Genomic DNA, 12,442 nt, shown 5'->3' with positions numbered 1-12,442 from the left:
CATAATCAACAGTAAACGACTCAACGTTATTCATTAGGGGTGTGCTGGATTCTTTACTTTAAAAAGTCGTTAATTCTCGACGTTTTCTGCCTTGTAAGTTTCTGGAACTTATCGAAAGTTGTAAGTTTTTATTCTAGAAATGCAAAAACAATCACTTAAAGTGAAAATGACTTGTAAAATTCGAGATTTCCAGTGCTTCGGGAAATTTCGAACATTTCCCGTCCAGAAAATTTTCCGACTTGGTCAGGAAATTGCAAATTTTTCAGTCCCGAATGTCGGGATTTAAAAAAATTACCGTCCCGATCCCGTCCCGACCCAAAAAATTCTGTCCAGCACACCCCTATTATTCATTAAGGCAAGAATTTACAATACCGGACCCTTCTGTAATTTCTATGCTACGTCTTATACTCACGAAATAATTATTCGTGATTATTTATCTCAAGTTAACATGTTGGGGTGAGGGGGAAAAAATGTTCATTAACGTGTAGAAGTTGTAAAATAAGCTTTTCAATTCTCGCAATGATTCTCCGTATACAAGTATGGTAGCCATATTTGTTGATATGAACAAATTAAAATTAGTTACGCTGTCTACAGCGTTGCCACACTGTTGATTTCATACTTGGAGAGCATGGATCGTGTAAGAATGGCGGAAGAGAACAGTAAAAAAGTTGTTAATGTTGTACAGATTGTTAGGTGGAGTGTGCAGGAGGATGGCTGTGGGCTAATTAATAAACTTATGGATTTCAGTATATTGCCCAAAGAACGTGCTTACATGTGACAGCGACAATCACGATGTAGAAGAACTGATTTGATTACAGGTAAATTTGGCAACAGTACATCAATCATAAAATTGCAGGATACGAAAATGGCGTCTTCGATGATGAACGTTTGCCGTTAAAGTGCTACGAAAATAATATTTTTTATCGGTTCGTAATCACAATTACCGCAAAACCATTCAGGAATAGCCCCACTGACCATTCTCGGTAAGTTTAGGTTAAGTTAGGTTAGGCAAACATAGTTAAAATTTGGGCTCGAAAAAAACATGCACGGGTAGCCCAACAAACCATTGACGGATAGCCCCACGAACCATTCAGGTACGGTTAGGTTAGGTTAGGATAGGCAAATATAGTTAGAATTTGGGGTCTTAGTAATATCAGGAATGTATATTTCGTTTTTTAAGTATTGGAAACACAAAATCTTCCGGTAAATAATAAGCAATCGTGCCGATCGCGGACCACTCAATGTCACTTATTTTGCAATTTCTACACGTGACCCCCCAAATTTTAACTTCAAATTCGTGATTAGGAGGCCTCAATTAGTGAGTATGCGAAATATTACAAAAAATCGGGGAGAGGTCCTGTATTGTAAATTCGCTCCTTCATTAATTGTGGAAGCACCGAGCAGAAAGATTTGGTAAGTAAATGTGTATATTTTATCTTCTGTTTGCATGCTCATGAAGTGTTTTTTTTTAGTCACTTTACTTGGCGTAGGGACATTTGGTCAGTTGTAGGGACATTTTGACTACGTCTGTAGGGACATTGCCGAAAAATGGTTAGCAACACTGTCGGCTACCAGACGTAGTGAGTGTACCGTACCCTCATGTTCACTTCTGTTTGCGTTTATCAGTTACGCGTGTTTTTATACTGTGTTATTCCTAGTGCTAGTGCTTTATTGTGTGTTAATTGTTATTCATTCATTAGTTATGTCGCTAAACAAATATAGTCTTGAACATAGAGTTTTTATGTACGATAATTACGTGAAAACGAATTCTTGCAGAAAAGTGGTCAGGGATTACGATAGACAGGATCTCTTGAACCTAAGAAACGTGTTGTATTGCTGTTGAAGGAAGTCATTTTCAACATCTCTTATAACACAGGAGGTTAGTGATCATCATTATTATTACTTTTAAATATCATTTTACGCTTTCGGTTTGCTTTATGCGCCGGGATGCTGTCTTCCCTTTCTGTCAACTGAGGATAAAGTAGCGATGTCTAATCTAAGATTAGATGTCAGAAATAAGGTGCCAGAAATATTTGTATTTGGGAGGACACCTTTTCCTGCATCCGTGCGACAAGGTACGTGCTTATTTCAATTGTAATTGTAACTGTAATTGTGAAAAGTGGAAACATTACAAAACAAGCGGTTTCTGTTACGGACTTCCTGAACGCAATTTGCCGGGACCTGTTGCATGAAGAGTCCGCGGAACGGCCGTCACGCTGGCGGTGAACGACTGAAATAACCTCCCTGTAGTTGCAAGTTAACGCTCATATGCTAAGCTATTATTTGATACCATAAACAGTAAAGTTTTCATAGAAATCCATACATATAATTTTTGAAAAATACAGAAAAAAACTTAATTTTTCTAAAAAATATATACATCCCAACATTTGTTGTCTGCATTCGGTAACTATTTGAAGGAATGAAATTGACAATACAATAAATATATTTTCTTAAATATAATACTACAAAAGAAAACACAGAGAGGGATTTCAAGCCTGTTACAAGTAGTACAACTTTGCTCGGAAAGAAAATGAATAAGTCATTTTTGATATATTAGATGTATTAAGTATATAATTTGAAATTTTATTTAATAAGGGGTATGTCATGCCATTGAACTTAAAAAAAAAAGAACCTACAAAAAGAATAACAACAGACTTACTTGATCTGAATTTCTTCTACGCTGTTTCTGTCAACACAGAAACTCAGCAGGCGAGCTTCGGGTATTTCCGTTACTCTGGTCGATAAGCACCCAGAATATTTGGATTGGCTCACATGGAATTGAGTATTTGCTGAAATATTAAAATACGCAAGTAAAAAATAATGCCACTTGTTACTCAAACAGTGCAACTATTATATATTTTATAATATTTATAATTTTTCTGGCATTTATCTTAGTTTGTGTCACTTTTCCACTACTCTTGGCTGATCAGGATGATGACTAGATTAAATTTATCGGCAAAGGAACTCAAAAGTAACACCAGTGCCCAAGTTGAGAGCATTGATGACACCTGATTCTTTCAATCATGTTATGTGACACATTTCTGAACCTGTTTCTTTATTTTAAATATTCTTAGATATTTTACTGGTACAGAAACAGATATCATATATTTATGACAGGAAATGAAGTTATGAGATACAAAATCATTCCAAGAACACAAGAGAGTTTCAAAAGCAAATTTATTGAATTTTCCTTTCAGGAGAAGAGTGCAGCCCAGGACACTTCTGGATTGTAACAATTCCATTGAAAGAAAATGTGATTGTTACAACCCAGAACTGTCCATGACTGTACAACATTGTAGTGCATTAAAATTGTCAAAACCAGGACTGAGCAGATATCAGTGGCATCGGTATCTGAAAACATCATTCTGAATTTATCTTATTTTTGTGTGTATAATGCGCACCCTGTTTTTTAATAAGGAAGAATGGCAAAAAATTATATATCGTATATAATGTGCAGTACAATTCATGTTCAAGAAATGGCTTTCTTTGTTATAGGTGCCGGCCCCCGTGGCGGAGTGGTTAGCATCTTTGTTACAGGTGCCGGCCCCCGTGGCGGAGTGGTTAGAACATCGTGCTACGACGCCAGAGGTCCCGGGTTCAAATCCTGGTCTGGGCATGGATGTTTGTGAGTGTCCATTCATCAATTTTATCATGTCATCACTCATCCCCATCTTCGCAAATTAGCCAAAAGTGGCACAAAAAGCGAAGTAAAATAAAGCAAATCAATAAATAAATAAATTAGTTGTAGGTCATAAAGCTAGCTATTGCTATGTCGATCAAGACTGAATTACATCATACCTATTCAATGAATTACCTGTTGCTATGAGGGCCTCCTCGATGGTGTAGTGGTAATGTCGTCGCCTTGTAATCAAGTGGTTCGTGGCACAGTGGTTCGGATCCCACTTTAAACTGTAGGTTCAGTCCCAATTAGCCTTCCTGTGCATAAAGTGGACTTAAAACAACAAATCAATCAAACAACATGTTGCTACGTGGATCAAGAGGAGAAAATAGTTTTGTGCATACAATGAATCACCAATTCATGCCATCCCACCCCCTCTCCTCCCACTTTGCATCCCAAAGCTTTCACTTTTGTAACCACCTTGTTTATCTGTAGTAGAAGAAAGCAAGATAAAAATGTGAAAGAGTGCGAGTTATACTGCTGTTCTCAAATTGCAAGTTCTGCACTATTTGTAGGAAAACTACAACAGGGCTGCAGGTCGATAATTCTAGAAGTGTAAGAGAATGGCGGTAGCAAGAAAAGTTGAAGGCAGCTCCACCCAAGAAGCAGGCTTTTCAGTAGTGGAGCAGCATTTACATAATTATGTTATAGATTTGCAGTGCTCAGGAAGATATTTTCTCACGTGGCAAATGAAGATGTTATGCACCATCGTGTTAGTCGGAATGTGCGTAATCGAATCCCACCAGAATGGACTGCTCTTCTTGGTGTCAAAATGCTTCAATAAGTGAAAAATTATGGAAACCAACCATTTCACTTCTACATGTTTTTTTTTTTTTTTTTTTTTGTTTTTTTTTACTAAAGAAACCCAACCTGGTAATTTGTATTTGTGCCTGCTGTTATATACAAGTTATATTCAGTGACATAGTGAAAACATGTGTAGTTTAATGTTGGCTGTGCAAATTATTCTGTGCAAAACATGCACCACAGTTTTTGGGGATAAAAATTTTGGGGAAAAGTGTGCATTATACATGAGTAAATATAGCATTCACTGATACCACTGATAGTTTCCAGAGTTTGGACATAACACAGGGTCTGCTAAACTGCCATGTGGCACTGTCACAGTGTTTATTTACCCTCGAAATAATGAAAAAAATTAACTAACTAACTCTCTAGCCTTCTTAAACCTGAAGGTTCATGGCTGCAGCAACACAGGTCTTCCATCTGTCCCTATCTTGAGCAAGATCTATATACTCTTTTCCATCCCTACCAATTTCCTTTAGGTCCATCTCAACATTGTCCCTCCATCTTCGTCTTGGCCTTCCTACAGGTCTCTTACCATCAGGTTTCCCAACAAGAATCCTGCGAACTCCTCTTTCCTCTCCCATTCGTGCCACATGGCCTGCCCACCTAAGTCTTCTTGATTTAATTATTCTAATAATATCTGGACATGAATACAAATTATGTAGTTCTAAATTATGTAACCTTCTCCACTCACCTGTCTCCTCATCCCTTTTAGGTCCAAATATTTTCCTAAGGATCTTATTTTCAAATACTCTCAATTTATGTTCCTCTTTCAATGTAAGGGACCAAGTTTCACACCCATATAATACTACAAGCAAAATTACTGTTTTGTATACTTTAACTTTTAGTTTCTTAGATATTAAACGCAAAGACAAAAGTTTATGAAGAGAGAAGTAACATGCATTTCCTGAATTAAGTGTACTTTTTATTTCCTCTTTAATATAATTTTCATTTGTTAATATTATGCAAAAAAATTTAAAAAAAATTATTTTGCACCAGTATCCCATAAAAAAATTGATTTGGTGATTAAAGACATACTTGCAAGTTGACACACATAACTGTAATGTAATATTTACATATTAATAAAACTTTTGAACAATTCTTAATCAATACAATCTATGTTCAAGCTTCAGTTCCTGTATCTGTGAGATTGGAAAAGAGCATCACCATTGATACTGGTGTGTATCTGCTTAGCCCTAGGCAAAACCATATCAATATGTTGCCTATGATTGCAATTTTGACAATAAGAAACTGGTTATTAAAATCTGTTTCAGACATCAGACTCTCACGGATTCTGATGTGTCATTCCAGAAATTTTATTTGCCACATTCCTACTGTTACTTTGAGTTTCCTTATGTTTTTCCTACTTATAAATGTTGCACTGAAATGAAACAAAAATTCATGAGTAACCACTCTGCAATATACAGGGTGCTCCAGAATTCATATTACACACTTCTATGGATTGTAGAGGGGACTTAGTAGATCAAGTTTAGATAAGGGACCCATGTCCGGAAACATACCGTTTTGGTACACAGATGACAAGATTACATAATTTCACACTTCCATCATCATCTAATTGGCCAAAAATGGTATGTGATGGAGAGCCAAAATACGGAAAACGCTCTGCATACAGACGTTGCGCAGTTTTACCATTACGTCCAGCTTCGCTGTAAATTAACAACATGTCGGTGTTCTCGGCAAACGTGTATTCAACCATACTGTACTGTCTTCCGCAACGACTGAATAGCAACTGACATGAAGGTCGAAGCACACCAAATTGTAAACAGAGGACATTGGAAGTAGCACACATGACATCAGGTGACTGAAGACGTCACCCTCTGTGAATGTGGGTTGCCTACCGTGAAGCGGGAGATGTGAAATAATGTTATCTTGTCATCTGTGTAGTACCAAAACTGTATGTTTCGGGACATGGGTTCCTATCAAAACTTGATCTACTAAGTCCCCTCTACAACCCCTAGAAGTGTGTAATAGGAATACTGAATCACCCTGTATTATCTGAATTCAGAATAAATATATAACAAACCACACTTACTTGAAAAAAACAGGTTCATGCCTCTCAGATCTTTAATGATATTATCTGACAGCTTGTAAGTCTTATCATTTCCAACAGGTACTGCATGAAATCTACACATTTTGCACAAATAGTTCATTATTGCAAGAGGGGCAGTGACGAGATCAATTAGATATGAATGAAAGCCATACTTCCTGGGGATGGAGAAAGATGCATTAAATTATATTTTATACAATAGACAAATCTTGATTGTGCATCTTTAGGAGCCTTGTGGGCTAAACTTAAAATGCAGGGATATGAAAAGAAAAAAAAATAAGAAAAAATATACAAAGAAGGATATAATTCTAATATTCTATCACATTGGGAATAGAGAAGTTGCATGTATATAAACCAGGACAATGTAAAATTTAAAATCATAAAATTGAGGTTCCACTGTACATATATTTTACGTTTTTGTTTGGAGTTTGCATTTTTCTGCATTATGCATTCAATTTTAATTTTCCCACTAGAGCAAAATGTTACAAAATTATCCCAGATTTTATGATTTTGAACATTTTCAGTATTTTCACCCGGGTTCCCCGAAAAATGTAAAATCAAGGTTCCACCGTTTGATATAATATCAATGTATTTACTGACAAACTTCATATTTGGATAATTATCCAAATATGTATATAATATTATAATCAATACTATTATTGGATTCCAAAACAATATTACAGTAATATCGCTTGAAAACATCAGGGTCCAACATTTTTACTGATATTGATATAGTAGCAATATTAAATTTGCTGTTACTACAACAGGAAACACACATTTGTGGTACACAAAAAATCATTTTGTGTTCATATTAAGTGTATAAAATGACAATATAAAGATATCCATCCCATAGCAACTCATGGATTGATTTATCATTAGAACCACAAATTTATGCTGAATAACAGATCAATATTTTGGTACAAAAACTGAGCATATTTTGAGACCAAAAGTGGCATTTTGGTGTTAAAATGGTAAATAAAAACCTAAATTTGATATAAAAATTACACCTATTACACAAAATTAACATTTCACTTATAATAACAGATTTATATAGTTATCAGAGTATAAAGTTTACTCCTGTGTAAAGGAGACCATTTTTGCTTCTCAAATAGTCTACAGCAGAATTAATAAATTATTCATGATTTGCATAACTCACAGGATCATTCACACCTTAGAATGTGTTGCATCGGTAAATAAACCTTAAATTTTGTGTTTCAAAGTTTATATTCCACTTTGCAGTTTCATTTCTCGTCATTTTGTGACAATACTTGGTAGGAAAATGCACCTCACACCCTTCAAAAACAAAATATGCATGCCCCTATTAATCGGCACACTAATATATGTTGTACATCCTATTTTTATACTACTGCATGAAAAAAATGATTCGTATATTTTTTCCAGAAGACATCAGACTCCAGAGGTTGGCTCTTGGCTTGCTTAGTCATTCAGTCTGTTCATAGCACATAACAAAATGGCCCTTGCTAAAAGAAAAAGTAAATGTCAGTGGTAAGCATGAACATGTGCTGCATGGCTGCATACAATATGTCGTTTTTGGGGAACTTGTAGCATCAAAATAGTATCTCATTAGAGGCTGGATGAATTGCAGGGTCCCTTCATGCAAGGCCATTGCCAGAAAAGTTTGCACCTCATATCACCAACATCAAGAATCAAACATGGATCTCCTGTATGGCTGTCCCACATCCTATCCACTGGACCACCATGCATCTGGTGTTCTCCCTCACAGATTATATTCCCATAGCTTACTTCTTTCCACAGCGCAATACTACAAGGTGGATACTCTAGGACAATGATAAAATTCAGTATAATTCTTGGTTTTCAAGGTGAACTTTCCATAAATTCAAGGGTGCAAGCAAATGATTTCTCTACTCCAACCTTACGTATTACCTCTCATCACCCATACACAGACACAAATATTAACAATATAAAGGGCATGTGTGATTCCAATGTATCCATAAATTCAAATTCAATTAGAGGGGATATGTATTTCAAATGTTTATTTTTAAGGTGCACAGTTTACACTTGCCACTCAGACTCGAAATACATCTATAAACACAAGTATGGGATATACTAAGCTATGAAAAACTGTTAATTGTACAAGAATTCCAAGCTCAAATTTAACTAATCAATTTCAAGATAACTTAATTTGCAATAATCTTTTGTCTGTCAGATAGATTGTTCCGTAAAGAACACTAACAAAGTAAACTGACTGAGAGATTGATTAATTTATTTGGGTTTTAAGTTCACTTTACACACAGTAAGGTTAATCGAGATTTGACCTACAGTTTAAAGCAGGATCCGAACCACTATGTGCCTCCACAGGGCATCAAACCCGGGACACCTTGATCAAAAGGCTACGACGCTACCCCACTGCGCCATTGGGGAGGCCCAAACACAGAGAATTTGGTTTTATTTCCCATGCAACTTTCTTTACCTTCGTTGATAAAATTAAAGCTTAACTGTGAAAAACTTGCCTCAGGACATTTATAAATATGTATAAAATCAAAGGGATTTGGATTAATAAAAGTTGCAATTTTCCACACCTATGGAGTAAAATTCATGTAGAATTCACATATAATTCCCGGAGCTAATAATTCACGCAGAATTCCTGAAATTCCCGGGGAGTAGCCACCCTGAAGCCAAGCTGTGAAAGACTTACCTCAGGGTATTAATAAATATGTATAAATTCACTGGGTTTTTGATTTAAAAAAGTTGCAATTTTTTACGTCTACACAGAAAAAGCCAAGCAGAATTCACACATAATTCCCTCAGAGTAGCCATCCTGTACTTGAAATTTTATACCATTTCTTAATGTTCGTATGAATAAAGTCTAGATATTTACACCCTGTTCCTTTACCAATCTTTAACAAATTACATTTGAACATGAAAGCAATTCAGAAGTAATGATACTTACCTCAGTTCGTCAAGAGAATATTTGGGCTTGTAATTATTTATATCTACAGGTTCTGAATGTACAGCATTTACTTTTAGCCTTTTCTGGTCCCTCACAGCTCGAAGGAAATCATTCATATCTTCTTTATTTTCACACACAAAAGCTATCAAGTCCCTGTTTGGAATTGATGTTTCAACAAATTTGGCATACTCTTGCCTGGACACATTTATCTGCAAGAAAAATATATTGTACTGATCCAACACAAAAACTGTAATCATTTGATGATTAATTCAAATCCTTGATTAATGTACGATCTAAAAGTTTAATCCCTTGTGTCACGGATATTGTAATTTTTTATTTCCATGTTTATACAAATACACAAACCTCAGTACCAGGGTGTCTACCAAAATAACAAAATCCAAAATTCTTGACGTCTTCATGACCTTTCCTTCACTTTCTCTTGACCTCCCCCCCCCCCTTCTTAACGTTCATTTAATCGCCCTTACTTAGGTATAGTTGGAAATTAAGAAAATATATATTTTTATTCAATGAGAAACCACTACCACAAGGCCAGTCAAGATTAAAACTGAAGCTGTACTTTAATAAAGACTTAATCCTGGACGAGGAACGGCCACATTACTATATTTTATATTTTTAGAGAACTTCACGCATACAATAATGTAATTCTTAAGACTCAAATTGAACAAATCTTAACCACAAGCGAACTTAGATTTCCAAATATTTAGGGATGTGCCGAAGCCGATTACAGATGTATGAAAATCGGCAGAAATTGACATATCGGTATCGGCACTGGCAAAAATCCGATATTTAAACCGGTACAGATTATAGTAGTTTTTTACCTTCTAATAAGTTTTATATTTTAGTTTTGTAAGATTTATTGAAAATTAGGTTCTGATTCTTCGTCATTGTAGAGTTTTTGTAATAAAATTATTGCAAACTCTCATTCAGAGGATCAACCTAACTCAAAATCAGAAATAAAACAGTACCTTGCTGAACCAACTAGTCCACGTGAACAGGATCTGCTGTTGTATTGGACATTCAAAATGAGTATTCAAACCTGAAGCAAGTGCTGAGAAAATACTTGGTCATACTGCTGCAACAGTATTCAATGAATGAGTGTTCGGTGTTGCTGAACAGATTTGCGATAAGAGAAGAAGTAGGTTACTTTCAGAAGTGCTTCCAAAACTCCTGTTTCTGAAGTTGAATCTGGCAGCAGTAAATTTCCAACATTAAGAACAGTAATTAATTTTGCATTTCAAAGAACTGCTTGTGTACTAATGTTAAATCTCTTGAGAATCTATGTTCTTCTTTAAAGTTCACATAACCACTTTTTGTAGATGCAAATGTACATAGTAAATTTATTTTTGTCATGCTGAAAATAACATTCCATTTCTGTTTAAAAATCTTCTGTATCGGAATCGGTATCGGTTCCAAAAATTATCGGTGATTACATCGGCATCGGTAAATTTTCAGCTTCGTCACATCCCTACAAATATTCAATTTCATCAAATCCTAGTAGCTACAGCTATATAACAATGTAAATTCACTATACTATAAAAATAGCAAAAATTCTTGACCACAAGCATACTTTCTTGACTTTCTTGACCTAACTGTTGATTTCTTGACTGGTAGACACCCCGAGTAGAAAATACATGAAAATAGCAAAATACAGGGTGGCTCAAAAGAACGAGAAATTGTGGAATGAAGATTAATAAAAGCGATCACATACATTTAGTGAAGCCAGTGAACAGTACAGAGTACGCCATTGTTGAATTTAATACCCTTAAGTTATTTCTTGAAGATATCCTACAGATGACTACCTTCTCTGCGGAGACATTCCTGCAGTCTGTGAGAGACATTGTGCATGATGCAACGTAATATTGCAACAGGAATTCTGGCATTGTCCTCTCGCGTTCTTGCCTTAAGTTCTGTCATTTGTCGTATCAGTTCGAGTACAGTTAACCTTGCTCGTAAGATGGTCTCATAAGAAGAAATCACATGCTGTGAGGTCACACGATATACGAGCAGCCTCCACACTGCCATTCTTGTAATATGCTTTGACCGCAAAGGCACGCTGCACACCACTCCACTGCTTCATGATTACTAAATGGCAAGATTTTGTGATCAGCCTTGTACATGCCATTCAGTGCTACCTAACTCCCAGGGTTACCTGGACATGATTCAAAATTTCCCGTTCTTTTGAGTCACCACCCTTTATAAATTGGAAATGCATTTTTTTCTAAATTTACACACAAAGTTGAATAATCAACATTAAGTGAAGTGTCGTACACTCTAGGCATAGTAAAGATGTTCCTCACGAAAGGCAATACAGAAAATTAGATTCAATTTAACAGTTCCACAAGATGTTTCACCGTATATTTAAAAATTTATGTTGCTTATTTTAACTTTATATAACCAAAGACATAAAATTCAATGAATTAATAGCAATTGAATTGACATACCTCAAGCATTATTGGCTCATATATCTTCCCTCTAAACCGACCGGCATTTTCACGGAGCCACATTACAGCCCTGTAAGCATTATCATTGTACTTCTGCAAATATTCTAAGCGATGCTTTGCCACGTCTTTTAGTCTCCTTAATTCATTGTTGTAAGCTGTAATGAAAACAATAAATCAACACTTTTTTAAAACTCCAAATGTTCCACGAAGAACGCAAGTGGTTTCTTCAGTTCCTTAATGAATACATGTAACCTGATAACATACTTTTTTTTTTCAGAAACAATTTGCATATTAAACCAAGGGATATGAATAACTAACTACCTTTATATTCATAAAATTACTAACAAAATGGCAAAAATTTTGGACTAAATTACAGATTTGTTTTAGAGAAATATTGCAAAATCATTGGCGAATTTACTAATAAATCAATAATTATCGGCATGCATATTTAGTTTTTGACGAAAACACAAAATGTGAAATAACATACTGCAATGTTAATT

General features: G+C 35.4%; 1 protein-coding gene across 4 annotated transcripts in view; it reads right to left on the bottom strand.

The window, feature by feature from the left end:
- The window catches only part of SMC5 (structural maintenance of chromosomes 5), a 73,327-nt gene that overhangs the window by 30,578 nt on the left and 30,307 nt on the right, over positions 1 to 12,442 (bottom strand). For all 4 annotated transcript variants that reach the window (XM_083130681.1, XM_083130682.1, XM_083130684.1 and 1 more), the window contains exons 11-14: positions 11,943 to 12,097; positions 9,481 to 9,689; positions 6,534 to 6,706; positions 2,660 to 2,789 (exon numbers count right to left, since the gene is read on the bottom strand). In XM_083130681.1, the coding sequence (XP_082986807.1) occupies positions 2,660 to 2,789; positions 6,534 to 6,706; positions 9,481 to 9,689; positions 11,943 to 12,097 (667 nt within the window). The remainder of the gene's footprint in view (positions 1 to 2,659; positions 2,790 to 6,533; positions 6,707 to 9,480; positions 9,690 to 11,942; positions 12,098 to 12,442) is intronic.

This window comes from Lepisma saccharinum, chromosome 11 (assembly GCF_977018435.1).
Source record: "Lepisma saccharinum chromosome 11, izLepSacc3.1, whole genome shotgun sequence".
In the NCBI taxonomy this organism is placed as follows: Eukaryota; Metazoa; Arthropoda; class Insecta; order Zygentoma; family Lepismatidae; genus Lepisma; species Lepisma saccharinum.
The sequence above is the reverse complement of the archived record's forward strand: the minus strand, read 5'-3'. Positions and strand labels throughout refer to the sequence as shown.